Raw genomic sequence first — 18,980 nt, 5'->3', positions numbered from 1 at the left:
AATGTCGATGACTTTGCAGTTGACACCGAGTTTGGGCTCCAAGGAAGGCTTCAAATGTTCCATATAGCCTTGGTGAATGTGGTGCCGTTTGGTGCTTTGGCACTAGGAGGGTGATGGATACTGTATGTCGTAGTCATCATGGCGCCATTGGTTCTTACCTGCCCATGCAGGAGGAATGGTAGGTGGTGGTGGAGGAGTGGGGGGTAGCGTTGGGGCTTCAGTAGGTTTAACCACTTTGAGAAAGAGACAACAAAGTGTCAGTAAACATCAACAAAGAAATGACAAATTCGGATAGCACATTGGCACCACTTTTGTAAGAAGCTGAAGACTACTTAGGTAACTGCACTGACTGTAAGTCACTCTGGATAAGAGTGTCTGCTAAATTACTCAAATGTAAATACTCACATGTTCTCTCTTTGGTGCTGACTCCAGGGCCCTCGAGGTTAGGGGTCTGAACGAACACGGTGGCGCTGTAAAGAGCGTCAGGGGAGAGCCCTTTGAAGCAGTACTGGCTCTGAGCTGCAGTGATGGTGATCTCCTGCTGACCTTTACTGGAAGCTACACACAGACAAAACAAAGAGAAATATGAGACATGTTGACATATGTTGAGAAGAGAAACATGTTGACATGTGTTGACTGCCGAGGCCGCTGCCTGAAACGTTGCTCCTCATAAAAATCATGGGTCTTCTCTGAGTACAAAAAGCAGAGTTAATGCCATTCAGCTGGGGCTATGACAGTGCTGCGGTAAAGCAAATAGATGGAATATCGGTGTTGTCACGCTACACATGTAATTCAATATGAATTGTTTTGGGGAAAACGTAGAAAGTTTTCCAAAATGTGGTATTTTTGGTCAAATGAACCATGAGACCAAGACAGTGGCCTTATAAGGGCAAATATCCCCTCGATCACTTCTCCTGGGCTGACCCCTTGCTGCTCAAGGTAGAAGGCCAAGATTATTGCACAGAGATGTACAGTATGCTATGATCCTCATTCCTCAACCACATTCCACTTCAGTAACAAACAATTGGCATTCTAATTCTGACTTGGAAGCTCAGTCTGTCTGGGAAGCATCTTTAAAAGGTCGCTGGCTTTTAAACCTTGGGGACTGTTTACTTTTGGTGAGTGTTTTCTACAGCAGTTGTCTTTCTGACACAAGCAAAGCCTGCTTAAGTTTGGAAATGTGTCATGGGTAATGACTACCATGTTCATATTTAAATCCTTGACATACTGCTTCTTGTTTTTAACAGTTTATACCTCTACTGAAAAATAAAAAAATAAAAATCGGAAATAAAATAATGATTGTTGTCACGTCCTGGCCAGTATAAGGGTTAATTGGTATTGTAGTTTGGTCAGGACGTGGCAATGGGGTATTTGTTTTATGTGGTTCAGGGTGGTGTTTTGGCAAAAGGGCGTTTGATTTAGTATTTCAGGGTTTTTTGGTTTATGATCTATGTTTAGGTAATTCTATGTCTAGTCTAGGTAGTCTGTGTTTCTATGGTTGATTTATTGGGGTTGGGACTCTCAATTGAAGGCAGGTGTTTTCTCTTTGCCTTTGATTGAGAGTCCCATATATTAGGGTGTGTTTGTGTTTGGGATTTGTGGGAGATTGTTTTTGCATTGCGTGTTGTTGTGAGCCTGCAAAACTGTCATTTGTCGTGCTTATTGTTTTCTTGTTTTTCGTGTTCAACGTTCTTTAATAAATTAAGAAAAATGAACGTCAACTCTACTGCGTATTGGTCCACACTATCAGACGACGATTTCGCTATATCATCGGATGATGAAGAAGTTCGTGACAGAATCTCCCACCAACTAAGGACCAAGCAGCAGAGGAAAGGGGATTATGAGTTGCACTATGTGGAGAGATGGACATGGGAGCAGGTTATGGCCGGAGAAGGCCCATGGAGTATGGCTGGTAAGGACCGGGAACGTTTCCGAGGATCAAGACTGGCGTTGAAGCACGAGAGGCACCCCCAATAAAAAAATTTGGGGGGGCACACGGGTAGTTTGGCTAGGCATAGGAAGAGCCGGAAGCCAGCTACCCGTGGTTATATGGAGGAGCGTATGAGGTGGAGAGCGCCATGTTTCGCTGAGGAGCGCACTCTCTCACCCATACGCACGCACAGTCCGGTGCGCGTTATTCCAGCCCCTCGCAGGTGCCGTGCTAGAGCGGGCATCCAGCCTGGTAGGAGGATGCCTGCGCAGCGCATCTGGTCGTCGGTACGCCTCCGAGGACCAGGCTACCCAACTCCCGCTCTACGCACGGCTACCATCAGGCCCCTGCACAGCCCAGTCTGCCCTGTACAAGCACCCCGCTCGTACAGGGCTACTAGTTCCATCCAGCCAAGACGGGTTGTGCAGGAGGTAAGATCAAAACCGACTGTGCGCCTCCATAGCCCTGGGTTTCCAGCTCCTGTCTCTCGTGCGGACCCGGAAGTGCGTCAACCCAGTCCGACTCGTCCTGTTCCCGCTCCCCGCACTAGCCTGGAGGTGCGTGTTCACAATCTGGTACGCCCAGTACCAGCACCACGCACCAGGCTTCAAGTGCGTAAACCCAGCCTCGCCAGTCAACAGTCACCAGAGCTGCCCGCCAGTCAACAGTCACCAGAGCTGCCCGCCAGTCAACAGTCACCAGAGCTGCCCGCCAGTCAACAGTCGCCAGAGCTGCCCGCCAGTCAACAGTCGCCAGAACTGCCGGAGTGGCCAGACTGCCCCGAACTGCCGGAGTGGCCAGACTGCCCCGAACTGCCGGAGTGGCCAGACTGCCGGAGTGGCCAGACTGCCCCGAACTGCCGGAGTGGCCAGACTGCCCCGAACTGCCGGAGTGGCCAGACTGCCCCGAACTGCCGGAGTGGCCGGACTGCCCCGAACTGCCGGAGCTGCCGGACTGCCCAGACTGTCCCGAGCTGCCGGACTGCCCAGACTGTCCCGAGCTGCCGGACTGCCCAGACTGTCCCGAGCTGCCGGACTGCCCAGACTGTCCCGAGCTGCCGGACTGCCCAGACTGTCCCGAGCTGCCGGACTGCCCAGACTGTCCCGAGCTGCCGGACTGCCCAGACTGCCCCGAGCTGCCAGACTGCCCAGACTGCCCCAAGCTGCCAGACTGCCCCGAGCTGCCAGACTGCCCAGACTGCCCCAAGCTGCCAGACCGCCCCGAGCTGCCAGACTGCCTCGACAGCCTGGAACGGCCAGAACCGGAGCCACCTCCAAAGATAGGTGGGTTGGGGAGGGGGGGTGTAGCACAGTGCCGTCGTTGACGGCAGCCACCCTCCCTTCCCTCCCTTTAGTAGGGGGGAATTTTTCTTTTGGTGTTGTTTGGGGTTATTTTTGTTAAGGTGCTTCCGGGGTTAGCACCTTTAAGGGGGGGGGGGGGGGGGGGGTACTGTCACGTCCTGGCCAGTATAAGGGTTAATTGGTATTGTAGTTTGGTCAGGACGTGGCAGAGGGTATTTGTTTTATGTGGTTCAGGGTGGTGTTTTGGGAAAAGGGCGTTTGATTTAGTATTTCCAGGTTTTTTGGTTTATGATCTATGTTTAGGTAATTCTATGTCTAGTCTAGGTAGTCTGTGTTTCTATGGTTGATTTATTGGGGTTGGGACTCTCAATTGAAGGCAGGTGTTTTCTCTTTGCCTTTGATTGAGAGTCCCATATATTAGGGTATGTTTGTGTTTGGGATTTGTGGGAGATTGTTTTTGCATTGCGTGTTGTTGTGAGCCTGCAAAACTGTCATTTGTCGTGCTTATTGTTTTCTTGTTTTTCGTGTTCAACGTTCTTTAACAAATTAAGAAAAATGAACGTCAACTCTACTGCGTATTGGTCCACACTATCAGATGACGATTTCGCTATATCATCGGATGATGAAGAAGTTCGTGACAATTGTGCCGTTAAACAATACATACCCTAGTAGTCTACCGCGTATTACACAGGGCAGAATTAATATTATTATTTTTTACGATTTCATATATCTTTGGTAAATAATTGGTCTAGCCTATAGGATCCTCCAAAATGAAACAAACTCTAGTAGGTCGAAGGAATTGTCCGTAGAGTTCCGAGGCAGGATTGTGTCGAGGCACAGATCTGGGGAAGGGTACCAAAAATGTCTGCATCATTGAAGGTCTCCAAGAACACAGTGGCCTCCATCATTCTTAAACGGAAGAAGTTTAGAACCACCAAGACTCTTCCTAGAGCTGGCCGCCTGGCCAAACTGAGCAATCGGGGGAGAAGGGCCTTGGTCAGGGAGGTGACCAAGAACTCGATGGTCACTATGACAGAGCTCTAGAGTTCCCAAGATTCTCTGGTCTGATGAAACCAACATTGAACTCTTTGGACTGAATGCCAAGCGTCATGTCTGTAGGAAACGTGACACCATCCCTACGGTGAAGCATGGTGGTGGCAGCATCATGCTGTGGGGATGTTTTTCAGTGGCAGGGACTGGGAGACTAGGTAGGATTGAGGGAAGGATAAACGGAGCAAAGTACAGAGAGATCCTTGAGGAAAACCTTCTCCAGAGCGCGCAGGACCTCAGACTGTGGCGAAGGTTCACCTTCCAACAGCACAATGACCCTAAGCACACAGCCAAGACAACGCAGGAGCGGCTTCGGGACAAGTTTCTGAATGTCCTTGAGTGGCCCAGCCAGAACCCGGACATGAACCAAATCAAACATCTTTGGAGAGACCTGAAAATAGCCGTGCAGCGACGCTCCCAATCCAACCTGACAGAGCTTGAGAAGATCTGCAGAGAAGAATGGGAGAAACTCCCCAAATACTGGTGTGCCAAGCTTGTAGCGTCATACCAAAGAAGACTCAAAGCTGTAATTGCTGCCAAAGGTGCTTCAAAATACTGAGTAAAGGGTCTGAATACTTATGTAAAAGGCTGTAACGTAACAAAATTAGGAAAAAGTCAAGGGGTCTCAATACTTTCCAAATGCACTGTATGTGGAAATAGCCATTTTCTATGTTTTGTAGTCAAAAAGATAGAGGAAGATAAATGTTTCCAATGACATCATCAACCAATTAGTAGACAATTAGTAGACAATGCCTACTCATAATTAGTAAAAGCACATGATGGACACTGATGTCATTGGAAACATTTATCTTCCTCTTATCTTTTTTTCAACAAAACATAGAAATGTGGCATTTTCACATATGTTGATGTTGGGATGGTGCTGGAGATTATGAATTTTAAATTGAACATGTAAAAAAAGTTTAAGCACATTTCTCTGCTGTAAAACCGGAGTAGCCTATCAGAATGATTGAAAAAGGAACCACAGGAAAGCGCAGCCTCCGTTTGCTATTCGATCGCACACGGATGATAACGGCCCATTCTAAATCCAAACAAATGTAGCATGTTAATAAAGACGAGATTACATTGAGAATAGTGTGATGAGTTAAAATATTATCACTTGATGAGGGAACAGCTAGTGCCTTAGAGCGCAAGCTTTTTGTTGTGACTTTTTACAAATCATCAATATAGTTGCATAAAGCAGTCCATATACGTTTGGATTTCTAAGACATTCTAAAGTTTGTGTCATTCACAACTAAAGTTGCCAAATAACTCTAAATCTAGCATATAGGACCTGTTTCAAATGATCACTTTTATGCTCAACATAGCTCATATGCGCACTCGCTCGGGAATGGTAAAAGTTTACTATAAAATCATATAATAAAAAATAATGGCACAGAATTTATGAGCATATCTTGTCCATTAAATGAACTAGCCCACAGCCTCGGCTCCCACTGGCATGGCACTGGCATGGCACCTAGATCACATACAGTAGGCCAACTCATATTCTGTTCTTCTGAAATACATTTCCTTCATATCATAATGTTTCTTTAGACCTGCCTGAAATAAATAATGGACGTATTGTGATGGTGGATTTATTAGACTGAAAATAATCTCGGTCCACATGCAAACATTAATACAGATGGATTCAAAGGCCGACAGTAAGAAAAAGGATGCCATCTTTTCAGACGGAGACAACTAAAACTTGGTGGTCAGATGCTTTCAGAACACGCCACATTTCTGCATTCTCCTTCAAGAGATAAACACATGGGCGGGCTGAGGATAAACAGTCGTGTGAATGTCTAGATCTCAACATGATGATGCTCCTTCTGAAATCTCCTTTATGGCTTCAGACATAAGAAGAAGCATAAACTCAATTATAATGCAGCAATTCTTCAGGGTAGAAAAAGAGTCTCTCATGTGGCAAAGCTTAAAGTTGCAATCTGAAATGAATGTTTGGCTGAGACTTACGGTCCAGAGGGTTGAGCTTGATCCTGTAGGAGGTGGCAGCCCTGTGAGGACTCCACTTGATGCAGAACTTGTCGAAGCCAACGTTGTAGGTCTCGATGTTGGTGACGTTCAGGTAGACTGGAGTAGAACCACAAGAAGAAGTGTCTCAGACTGACCTCAAGACCGAGTCCCAAATGACACCCTATTCCCTACATAGTGCACTACTACTGACCAGGGCACATAGGGCTCCGGTCAAAAGTAATCCACTATATAGGGAGCCATTTGGGATGGTTGACATTGATGCTTCAGAAAGATTATATTTCTGTAGATCAGATACATACGTGTTGTTCCTTGTCCTTCGAGGGCCCCGCTCATGCCAGCATCATACTGGGCAAACACTTTGACATCGTAGGTGGTGCCAGGGAGGAGGTTCTGGAGGGTGTATGAAGTCACGTCACCCACAAACACGTCCAAGCTCTTACTCTGATCTTCTTCTGCAGGCAAAAACAACACAATCTCCAGATTAACAACAACAACACTACAACACAATCTCTACAGTAATAACAACAACACTACAACACAATCTCTACTTTAATAACAGCAACACTACAACACAATCTCACCTTTACTCATGAAGATAAGGAGAAGAGCAGACCTATCTAAACCTGAAATCATCTCATTTGAAATGTAAAGATGGCCCTTAGATTTCATGCAAATTGTTCTGTATCATTACTTAGTCATTGCTGTCAAACTTTGGCTTTGCACTGGGACTTTTGACGAGTAAAACACGGTATGACAAAACGTGACATTGTGAAGTGCTGCAACTTTTATTTCCGAGCGTGTTACGGGTCCCTGCTCATGATTGCATGCACGTGGCCCTGAGTTGGAAGTCATCTCACCCGCAGGCGTGTAGACCAGCTTGTATCCGAGCACCGGAGACGGCGAAGGGTCCCAGGCAACACGGAAGCGAGTGTACCACTCATCCGAGACGCGCAGGTTCCTGGGCTCCAGCATGCCAACTGTAACCAAGGCAGAGCAACAGTGAAGCAGAAACATGTCAACGTTCAATCAGTCACAGCAATTACCCTCAACAACAAGTAGGGCCATGACACCATTTCCAGTCTAGCTAGCCCTCAGTGCAGTAAGGCACCACATAACCATAGCACACAGCCCGGCCTGCTGCTAGACTACTGATGTTTTTCCTCCTCCTCTGTTTATGAAGACTATTATGAGTAATACATGTGTTTAGATTGGATAGATTTTTCCATGGTCTTGCTGAGGGAGCCGGGCGGTGGGTGGGTGGGTAGTCGGGTGCGGCGTGAGCTCCCCATTGGAGCGAGGCCCATCCAAACTGCCTAGCTGGCACAGTGGTGCCTCGGTCCAAGCCAAGACATAAAGTTTCTATTGTTTGTGTAACTCGGGGCTAATGTTCGCCAGTCGTTGAGCTTTCCCAGTTGCTCTACTGTTAATTCCCTATCCTCCGAACTCTTCAAACTGAAACATGTTGGAATCGGTTAGCTATTTTGTATGGCTCTTGTACATTTTTTTTCCACTCCTGTGCACAGGTCTCATTCCCAGCTCATCAGGCTTGGAAATGATGTATGACTAGCTAGACCATTAGGTGTTCAGTATACCAGACTGAACACTTCCTGACCACTTTTCTAACCGCGTTACCTGTGCGTCCGGGCCCGTTCAGCAATCCCCCTGCTCCATCAGCATAGATAGCTTCCACAGTGATGTTGTAGGGAGTGTCAGGAAGCAGGTTCTGCAGGATGGCATTGTTTCTGTTGCCAGGGACAACGGTCTGTAAGGAAAAGCACCAGAAAGAACTGTCAGTTAATTATTTTTTTTAAATGGCTTCTCAACACACTTGACATATTCCTTTCAGCTCCTAGCGGAGCAAAGCGCCTCAACACACAACGGGATGTAATTGCTAATGGAAGCTATGGATGCTAGGCTAGCGCCTACGTCAATGCAGCATAGAGAAAAAGGGGGAAACCAGGAGGCTAATAAGGAAAGTTTCCTGTCCTCTTTAAAAAATTTAAAAAAAACTTTCACTTTCATTTCAAACTCAGCATGCTAAAAGACTCCTTACATTTTTCTCTAGTTAAGTAGAGTTTGTTAACACAATAGTTACCTTGCTAGGTAGGGAGCAATGATGCCGTACAGCTGTGCTATCCTTAACTGGTGCTCATGTTTAGGTCATGAATACATTTACATTTTACATTTAAGTCATTTAGCAGACGTTCTTATCCAGAGCGACTTACAAATTGGTGCATTCACCTTAAGATATCCAGTGGAACAACCACTTAATAGAATGTAATGTAACGCAATATTTCACAGTGATAATGTTGATCTTACCGAGCGTTTAATTCATCTTCCTAATCAGCAATTAACTGTTGGGAGTAATATGCCTTTGTATGCCTTCAGTGCTTTGGTAGTAGTGACATTATCACGTTGAACAGAAGGTTAATGCTAGTGTATGGATGTGTATTTGATTTGACACTCAGCTACATGTAACACCAGGCATGTTTAGGTCCTAAACTCACTCATCCCTTGAGTCAAACTCAAAGTCCTGTGCCACATGAAAGTTTGTTGAGAATGACTTTGAACTCACAAACTCAGTGATGGGGTCTCCTGTGGTGGGGGCGTAGGCTATCTTGTACTGCTGCACGGGTCCCTCAGCGTGGTCCCAGCCGATGGTCAGAGTGTTGGTGGTGGCATCGAACACCCGCAGGTTCCTGGGTCCAGCACGGGGCACTGCAACAGCAACAACATTGGGTTACACTCACACACACATGCACCTAGCAACAGTGCACACCACATGCACCTAGCAACCACCGCCTCACCGTGTGTTTTGTTGTATATAGCTACGTGTATGTGTGTGCGGACGTGCTTGAATGTAGACTACAGTATAAGCAAGTATGCCTGGAAGCGTGAGTAACACTCATGAGCCGGTAGTATCAATGTAAACAAAAGTCGCATGAGTCAGTAGTACCAATGTATACAACAAAGTCAGAGTGATTGGATTCAAGTCTCACATGTTTTGCCGTCTCCCTTCACCGGTGGTCCCTCCCCGTCGGCGTACAGAGCCAGGACGCTGACCGAGTACGGCGTGTCGGGAATGAGCGAATCCAAGAAGGCGTTGTTGATGTTACCCGGGACCAAGACCTTTGGAGAGGTCACAGGACATGGATCACAATGATGGCTTACAAGAGAGGAATCTTGGTTTCGTGTCCCAAATGGCCCCCTGTTCCCTATTTAGAGCACAACGTTTGACCAGGGCCCATAGATGCACCCTCAAATGAGCTTCTTCAACCATACTACTCTGGCACTAGAAATGTACATAATGAGCTCACTGTGACTCCCTGCTAGTGTCTCCTGGGAGGAAGCCTAGTGCAAAGGCTAATGTGAAGTACTAACAACGCCCTGAAGAGGTTTAAAAAGCTAAACAAATGCATTCATGTTGCTTAAACGTGACTGATAAACAGTTAGTGTTATGGAGGCAAATGAAGACGACGCAACCAACAGCACGAGACCAGCGCTCTGTCATTGAGCAGGCCTCAACATGTATCTCACCCCTGTTTCTAACAACAGTGGAGCCTAGACTCGTCATATCATCAGGGTAATCACTATCACTACGCAGCCCATTATCTATTAGCATGTCTGAGGGAATGCCATTACATCATGCTAAACACAGCTGCTCTTTAAAGTGGTCTACCCTCATCTACAGCTTATCAGGGGATTCAACTGAACATCTCTGTATATAACACAGTAAAAGTCCTCCAAATCTTCAAATGTAAGAATTTGCAGATCTCTCGCATATGTGCATATCCACATTTTCCAAACTCCTAGTGATGCAGTAAAAGCTGTTTGTAGGGCAATTAGCTCCAACTTTCTCCTGTAATCCAAGATATGTACATCGGTGCATGAAACCAATCCTGATATTCAGATAATTAAAAGCCAAATAGTCTGGATTTCCGCATTAATGAACACTAACCTCGTTATAAAGGGAATACCATCGGTGTCGGCTTCTAAACAGACTTCCTACAACACTCTTCCAGAGAGGCTTTTCGATATCGTTGTTAAACGTGGAGCCCAGCAACCATTTTCTACCCTGTCATTGCTTATTTTCCCTTTCCTTCTGAGTGGTCTGAGCAGAGAGGGAGAGTGAACATACTTCCCACCACACCACATTGGAGAGAGAGAGAGTTTGCATGTCCCAAATGGCACCCTATTCCCTATATAGGGCACTACATAGGGAATAGGGTGCTATTTGAGATGCATCCATTGAACTTACCGTCTCTGCTGGTCTTTCTCCGGACAGAGGTGTGTAGATGACACGGTACTGCTGCACCTGGCCAGAGGCAGGCTCCCAGCGCACGTTCAGGCTGTTGGTGGTAGGGTTGTACACCTGGACGTTCTTAGGAGGGGTGCGTGGCACTGGGGGGTCACAGAGGGTCATAGAAAATCAAAACGGGAGAGGGCAACTGCTAGATTGACTTCACCCTAACAAGTTTAGCTATCTTAAAAACACAAAACAACAACAACTTGGATTTCACTCTACAATGCTTTATCAAAGCTTTGAGTCCATTTCAAAGGAATTAAGTGAAGATACCACAAGAAAATGTTAGAATTATTTGACTGCTAAGTTTCAAATAGGACGTAGCTCAGTAAAAAAAAAAAGGACTTAAATGCTGAGGGGTGCAAACTCTCCAGTCTCCAAGTGATTTTATAGTGTCTATGTAGACAGCACATAGAGAGAAGCAACACAGTTTGGGTTTATGAAAAAAACTCTTAACTTCCCGTTTAAACTAAAACAGATGTGCATATTCCTCTGGTGTTCAGCGCTTTAGCCCAATAAAGCTAGATGTAGTAGGTAGACAGACCCAGCCACCTTATTGAGAAGCAAAGCAGAACCTATTTGTCCAACAGTGAGCTTCATTCTATACTGAACACGTGTACAAGTGCACATGCATATGGTGTCTTTAGGAAGATTACTCTGTCAAACATCTCTTCACATTTGGCCGAGGATCAGAGCACATCAGATGTGAATCAATGACCGTAAATCTGTGTCCGTCTCAAGACTTGAAACTGACAAGGACATAGCGAGATCAAATAAAACGCTTGACTTCCATTGGACGTCTTCATATTAGCCTTGCTCAAACGGAGTCTCTGGAACCTCCCGTGGAACCATCATGCACCATCAGCTCTGTAATACCGATATGCTCGGCTGGAATCACAGCTTTCCAATTCATTTCTATGGGATGGATTTCTGCTGACTCAGCATGGCAAACCATTTGAGCAGAAACAAAACCGACGCCTACAACCGGGTATAAAAACTGCACAGACACAGGCAGGGCAACCCAACCAGCAATTATTATTGTTACGGTGAGATAAGCTACCCCTTTGTTGCAGGGGGGAGGGGGGTTGCAAATGCTATCTGGTTTGGGGATTGGAATAAAAACATTTTTTTATTTCCACTCAGTTGTGTTAAACGTTGACCTGAATAACAATGTTTCCCTATGAGGGTATCTATTATCCTGAGATCTATCTTGAGATCAGAGTCCAAATTCTGGAAAAACCAAACAGGCTTCAGGTAAAAGATGCTACTGAATCAAACCAACTGAAAAAAGCACATCTTTGTCCCAATTAGAACAAAATGGATGACTTGAGTTTCCTCAGTTGATAACTTACGTGTCTTTCCAGTCTCAGACTGGCGTAGGCCCTCTCCCTCGGGGTAGACGGGTACCACGGTGATGGTGTAGGGCGTGTCTGAGAGAAGGTTCCTCAGGACGGTAGAGGTGGTGCCACCAGACACTTGCTCCTGTTCACAGAGAGGTGTTTGAGATGCATTATCAATGTTTCTACCATTGATTGGTTGAATGCTGCAGCATCCGTATTAGGAAGGAAACAAATTCCTAATATGGATGCCGTACTCGACTCAATTCTGATTGGTCAAGAGATACCCTGTACAGTATCAGATGTTAAGGCACAGATAGTTGGTGGTCTTACCATGTCCTCGGCTCCGCCAGAGGCAGGGACGTAGAAGAGACGGTACTGGCGCACGTTGCCCTCCGCTGGCTCCCAGCGCACCTTCAAGGAGCTAGTAGTCGGGTCTGTGACCTGCAGGTTTTTCACCCCACCCAATGCCTCTGACAAGTCACCAAACAACGAGTTGAGCATCAAATCACTTTTTTCTCACTGTTTTGTACCTGTATTGTGTAGTTTGTTCAGTCATGACTTACTTGTCTTTCCATTTTCAGAATTTCTCTTCCCTTCAATGTCGCCATACATAGGCACCAATGTCACTTTGTACTCTGTGTCAGGCACAAGGTTCCTGAGAACGGTGTTGGTTGACATCCCAGAAACTGTGGTCTGAAAAAGAGTTATCAGATTATCAAGAACGTAAAGTAAAACCACACTACTAAAGACATAGCATATTCAATTATTCAACGTACATGTTTATAGTGCTCAAGTTAGTGAGTGTGCAGATATCGCTTTGATGCACTATGAAAGGAAGTGTTGACTTTGTACCGTGAGTTCAGGCCCTCCTGCTAGCGGGGCGTAGATGACAGTGTACTGGCGCACGTCCCCCTCAGCTGGCTCCCAGCGTACCCTCAAGGAGTTGGTGGTGGGGTCAGTCACCTGCAGGTTCTTCACTCCACCCAGAGGCTCTGAAGAAGAAATAACACATCAACATCCCTCTAAATAAATGGCGCCATGGTGCTCAAGCTGTTACTGAGTCTGATATGGAAGCATATACAGTGGGGTCTGGAATTATTAATACCCTTGATAAAGATGAGCAAAAATGACAGTGTAAAATAAATAATTAAAATACTGAACTATGCTCCAAAAACGTTGGGAAACTATTTTATTTTATACTAATACAAAAATGTATAAGTCAGAATTCGCGACACCTCTGTTTTCAATACCTCACCTTGCGAGGGTAATGGGACTGAGCCTTTTTCTAAATGTTTTTCTAGTTGGACAACATATTAGACCACTCCTCCATAGAGAATCCTTCCAGATCCTTGATATCCTTTGTCTGTGCTTATGGACTGTCCTCTTCAATTCTAACCACAGGTTTTCAATGGGTTTCAATGGTTTTCAATGAGTTTCAGGAGATTGAGATGGCCATTGCAAAATATTGATTTTGTGACCAATTAACCATTTATTTGTGTTTGAGGTTATGTTCTTGCTGGAAGATCCATTTGCCGCCAAGTTTCAGCTTCCTGGCAGAGGCAACCAGGTTTTGGGCTAAAATATCCTGGTACTGGATAAAGTTCATGATGATGTTGACCAAGGGCCCAAGGACCAGTGGAAGCAAAATAGCCCCATAACATCCAAGATCTACTACCATATTCTACAGTAGGTATGGGGTTATTTCCTGCTCCTGCATTGTCATTTCAATGCCAAACCCACCACTGGTGTGCATGGCCAAAGACTTCTATTTTCATGCCCTTGTTAAGGTCAACAGCATCTTGAACTTTACCCATTACCAGGATATTTGAGCCAAAAACCTGGTTGCATCTGCCAAGAAGCTGAAACTTCCAGCAAGACAATAACCCCAAGCTCACATCAAAATCCACAAACAAATGGTTAATTGGCCACAAAATCATTATTTTGCAATAGCCATCTCAGTCTCCGGACTTATTGAAAACCTGTGGTTTGAATTGAAGAGGGCAGTCTATAACTGCAGACGAAGGATATCAAGGATCTGGAAGGATTCCGTATGGAGGAATGGTCTAAGATCCCTCCCAATGTGTTCTCCAAAAAAACATTTGAGTAAAAGTTGCCGTTATCCTCGCAAGGTGAAATATTTAAAGGTATTGAAAACAGGGGTGGCAATAATTTAAAATTCTAACTTTGAGGAAAATAAATATTACTTGTTAAACAAAATCTCTTTCTCTGAGAAATCGTATTAGTAAAAAAATATAATTGTATTTTTGCTCATCTTTTCTCGTGTGTCAATAATTTCGGACCCCACTCTGTCGATGTTAAAAACGATGTATTTTAACGTTTTTAAAGTTGACTTGAATGTTGACAGCTACATGCTTCACTAGTGTTATAGTATGGTTATAGTTCTGAGCAAAAGAAAGTATTGAAATGCTTCACTCACTTGTTTTTCCCATCTCAGACTGCATTATGCCGTCCACGTCTGGGTAGACTGGGACAACAGACACGTTGTACTGGGTATCGGACTCCAGATTACGCAGGATAAGGTTGGTGGTGCCTCCAGAGACTTGCTCCTGTTCAGGGCAAGTGCAGATCAATGTTAGTACTGTACGACAATTACATAATCTACTTATAGTGTAAACATGGCTGAGATGACAGCAAAATGGCTAGAGAGATGAATAGGAGACGTACCATTTGCTCCTTCCCATCTGGCTGGGCGATGTAGAAGACCTTGTAGTTGCGCACGTTACCGACAGCCGGGTCCCAGCGAACAGACAAACTGTTGATGGTGGGGTCGATGACCTTCATGTTCTTCACTCCACCCAAAGGATCTGAGGCAGAGGAGACAATGTTACAGCGTCACACTTACTGTACTGTACAAGCTGAACAAGTAGCAGACATTTTGAAAAGGATCCCTTGCTTAGATGGTCTTTGAATAATTTCACCCCGTTCAGTTCAACTCACTTGTCTTTCCATTCTGAGACCTAGAGAGACCCTCCATCTCATGGTAAACAGGCACAACTGTCACAGTGTATTCCGTGTCTGGAGTCAGTTCCTTCAGAACAGTGGTGGTCGTTGTTCCAGACACCTGGTCCTGTTCAAGAAAGAAGAAGGGAGAATCTCAGTCAGAAACTGGGCTTACTTACACCTGAGCGATGTTGACTAGCTATAGGGGAAAACACCATAGGCTTATGACACTTTAAAATGGAAGGATGGGCTGATTGTAATGGATTTCACCCTCCACCAGTCTCCAATGGAATACACCATTTTTAGTGTGTCAGTAGGGGTGTTGTGTTGGCGAGGTGACCCGGACGTACCACTTCCTGCTCCCCGCCTGCAGTTGGGATGTAGATGACGATGTACTCGCGCACGTTCCCCTCAGCTGCGTCCCAGCGCACGTTCAGGGTGCTGGTGGTGGGTTCAGTGACCTGCAGGTTCTTCACGAAGCCCAGGGGCTCTGAGCACCAAGAAGAAACAGGGCAGCTTAGCCATCACGTCCATTTGAAAACAATGATACACCTGTTGCACAGCTATGTTTTACTACTACTATATGCCTATTGATTATATGTCTGCAGATGAGCTGTACATGTACATTGTGAACTGGGTGGTTGGAGCCCTGAATGCTGATTGACTGAAAGCCGTGGTATTTCAGACCGTATACCACAGGTATGAAAAAAATATATATATTTTTACTGCTCTAATTACATTGGTAACCATGGGTTTGTGGTGTATTGCCAATATTCCACGGCTATATATGCATGCACTCCGCTTTGCGCTGTGCATAAGAACAGCCCTTAGCCGTGGTATATTGGCCATATACCACACCCCCTCGGGCCTTATTGCTTAAGTAATTCATGTCTTTCACTGTAGAATTTGCCCGTAACTATCACTGGTCACTGAGAGCATTGTGCAATAAGTTGTCGTTACTCACTTGTTCTTCCATCCTTGGTCTGGGTCTGACCGTCTCCTTCCGGGTACACTGGCAGCACAGTGACTCTGTACTGTGTGTTGGGCGAGAGGCTCTTCAGAACTGTGGTGGTTGTGCTCTCTGAGACTTCCTCCTACAAAGGAAAAATCGATGGTGTCACACCAACAGAAGCTCCAAAAGACATACTGGAACACTATGGTTGCATCCCAAAATACACCCTATTCCTGTGCATAGTGCACAACGTTTGACCTGAGCCCTATGGGCCCTGGTCAAAAGTAGTGCACTATATAGGGAATAGGGCGCCATTTAGGACGCAGTTATATCTCATAGACCAGATCCGCACGAGAAGGCGTATGTACCACCACTGTTCTGTGATCTGTAAAACGACATGCACTTCTCTAGTTTCTCTCACCCTTCTGTGGAGTTTATTTTGACAGGTTTGATTTTGAGCGAAAGCTATGCGCCACACTGTTCAGGCCAATTCTAAACAGATAAACCAAACAATGCAGTGGTTCCCAAACTTTTTATAGTCCCGTACCCCTTCAAACATTCAACCTCCAACTGCGTACCCCCTCTAGCACCAGGGTCAGCGCTCTCTCAAGTGTTGTTTTTTGCCATCATTGTAAGCCTGCCACACACACATTATACGATACATTTATTAAGGAAAAGAATGAGTGAGTTTTTGTCACAACCCGGCTCGTGGGAAGTGACAAAGAGCTCTTATAGGACCAGGGCACAAATAATAATATAATAATAATCAATAATTTTGCTCTTTATTTAGCCATCTTACATGTAAAACCTTATTTAGTTTTCATGCTAGTGAAAGCCGAGAATCCACTCTCACATAGGTACGTGGTTGCAAAGGGCATCAGTGTCTTAGCGCGATTTGCCAAGGCAGGATACTCTGAGCACAGCCCAATCCAGAAATCTGGTAGTAGCTTCTGATTAAATTCAATTTTCACAGAACCGCTTGTCGCAATTTTGATGAGGCTCTCTTGTTCCGATATCGGTAAGTGGACTGGAGGCAGGGCAGGAAAGGGATAACGAATCCAGTTGTTTCTGTCATCCGTTTCGGGAAAGTACCTGCATAATTGTCCACCCAACTCACTCAGGTGCTTCGCTATATCACATTTGACATTGTCCGTGAGCTTGAGTGAATTTGCACACAAAAAAATCATACAATGATGGAAAGACCTGTGTGTTGTCCTTGTCAATGCAGACAGAGAAGAGCTCCAACTTCTTAATCATAGCCTCAATTTTGTCCCGCACATTGAATATAGTTGCGGAGGGTCCCTGTAATCCTAGATTCAGATGATTCAGGTGAGAAAAAACATCACCCAGATAGGCCAGTCATGTGAGAAGCTCGTCATCATGCAAGCGGTCGGACAAGTGAAAATTATGGTCAGTAAAGAAAACTTTAAGCTCGTCTCTCAATAAAAAAAAAACATGTCAATACTTTGCACCTTGATAACCAGCGCACTTGTGTATGTTGTAAAAGCGTTACATGGTCGCTGCCCATATCATTGCATAATGCAGAAAATACACGAGAGTTCAGGGGCCTTGCTTTAACAAAGTTAACTTTTTTCACTGTATTGTCCAAAACGTCTTTCAAGCTGTCAGGCATTCCCTTGGCAGCAAGAGCCTCTCGGTGGATGCTGCAGTGTACCCAAGTAGCGTCGGGAGAAACTGCTTGCACGCGCGTTACCACTCCACTATGTCTCCCTGTCATGGCTTTTGTGCCATCAGTACAGATACCAACACATCTTGACCACCAAGTCCATTTGATGTCACAAAGCTTTCCAGTACTTTAAAAATATCCTCTCCTGTTGTTCTGGTTTCCAGTGGTTTGCAGAAGAGGATGTCTTCCTTAATTGACCCCCCATAAACGTAACAGACATATACCAGGAGCTGTGCCAGGCCCGCCACATCTGTTGACTCATCCAGCTGTAACGCATAGAATTCACTGGCATGTATGCGAAGCAGTAATTGTTTCAAAACATCTCTTGCCATGCCACTGATGTGTCGTGAAACAGTGTTGTTTGATGAAGTCATTGTGTGTATAGTTTTTATGGCCTTTTCCCCAAGCATTGTCCCAGCCATATCTGCAGCAGCAGGAAGAAGGAAGTCCTCCACAATAGTATGGGGCTTGCCTGTCCTAGCCACTCGGTGGCTCACCATATAAGAAGTTTCTAGACCCTTCTTATTAATGTTATCTGTTGCTTTTATACATATCTTACTACTCAAAAGTCGTCTTTATTCTCCCTCAAAAAACTCCTGTGGCTTAATTTTCAAATTGGCACGTTTTGTTTCTAAATGTCTGTTTCATCGAGTTGTGAGATAGAACTTTTGCACATACAACACACTGTGGCTGAGGAAAGGCACTACTCCCCATATAAGTGAACCCCAAATCAATGTAGTTCTCATCATATTTGCGCCTCTTCGATGGTCCAACGTCCCTGTCTGTTGTTCGGTGCTTTCCCGGATAAAGGGGCAGTAGCTCTTCGGCTGCATCAGATTCACAACTGTCAGTGTCCATGCTAGCTGGGCTAACAACAAATGTAGAATTACTGATGCTAGCATTGGATGTGCTCGTGGAAGCAGAACAACTTGTGTCGTCGACAGGTGCAGGTGTAGTACTGCTGGTAGTATAATCTAGGGCCTTACTTTTTTTTAACCATTAATCAATTTTCGAACAAACGGAATGAGCAGCAGCTATGTTTGGCTACATACGGACCGTTAGTGGAATTCCCGTGAGAGAGTAACAGTTAATGTAATTGGATGTTAATTATTTCACTAGGCTACCTGTATTTGACATTGTGTTGTTATTAACACTATATGGTTAAAAATACGCATACCCCAGTTTGGTAATACCTGCTTTATGGGATCTTGTTCCATATAAGCCGACCAAACCAAAAAGTCCATTGCATTAGAGTTGTGATCACAGAGCTGTTCACACTCTGTTAGCTCCTACTCAGCCTGAACTCCATCCCCGCTAGGCTTCAACGGCGTTACTACTCTGCTGCTGCCTCTCGTCATGCTTAACACAGCAGGCTAACTGCTAACGCTAGGTCCTCAATGCTAACTCCTCAACACTACTCCTCATGCCGGGCTGACGAAATGCCCACTCCACAAAGTATGCCGTGCA

At 45.3% G+C, this 18,980-nt stretch overlaps 1 protein-coding gene across 9 annotated transcripts in view; it reads right to left on the bottom strand.

Annotated features, from left to right (window-relative positions):
- LOC115194654 (collagen alpha-1(XII) chain) overlaps positions 1–18,980 on the bottom strand; it is a 96,746-nt gene that overhangs the window by 25,811 nt on the left and 51,955 nt on the right. For all 9 annotated transcript variants that reach the window (XM_029754556.1, XM_029754529.1, XM_029754564.1 and 6 more), the window contains 18 exons: positions 15,839–15,968; positions 15,225–15,364; positions 14,872–15,001; positions 14,599–14,738; positions 14,351–14,480; positions 12,766–12,905; positions 12,477–12,606; positions 12,244–12,383; positions 11,926–12,055; positions 10,529–10,671; positions 9,270–9,399; positions 8,846–8,988; positions 7,903–8,032; positions 7,128–7,247; positions 6,570–6,722; positions 6,250–6,366; positions 406–558; positions 159–233 (listed from right to left, as the gene is read on the bottom strand). In XM_029754556.1, coding sequence (XP_029610416.1) covers positions 159–233; positions 406–558; positions 6,250–6,366; positions 6,570–6,722; positions 7,128–7,247; positions 7,903–8,032; positions 8,846–8,988; positions 9,270–9,399; positions 10,529–10,671; positions 11,926–12,055; positions 12,244–12,383; positions 12,477–12,606; positions 12,766–12,905; positions 14,351–14,480; positions 14,599–14,738; positions 14,872–15,001; positions 15,225–15,364; positions 15,839–15,968 — 2,374 coding nt within the window. The remainder of the gene's footprint in view (positions 1–158; positions 234–405; positions 559–6,249; positions 6,367–6,569; positions 6,723–7,127; positions 7,248–7,902; positions 8,033–8,845; positions 8,989–9,269; positions 9,400–10,528; positions 10,672–11,925; positions 12,056–12,243; positions 12,384–12,476; positions 12,607–12,765; positions 12,906–14,350; positions 14,481–14,598; positions 14,739–14,871; positions 15,002–15,224; positions 15,365–15,838; positions 15,969–18,980) is intronic.

Source organism: Salmo trutta, chromosome 1, assembly GCF_901001165.1.
Source record: "Salmo trutta chromosome 1, fSalTru1.1, whole genome shotgun sequence".
In the NCBI taxonomy this organism is placed as follows: Eukaryota; Metazoa; Chordata; class Actinopteri; order Salmoniformes; family Salmonidae; genus Salmo; species Salmo trutta.
The sequence above is the reverse complement of the archived record's forward strand: the minus strand, read 5'-3'. Positions and strand labels throughout refer to the sequence as shown.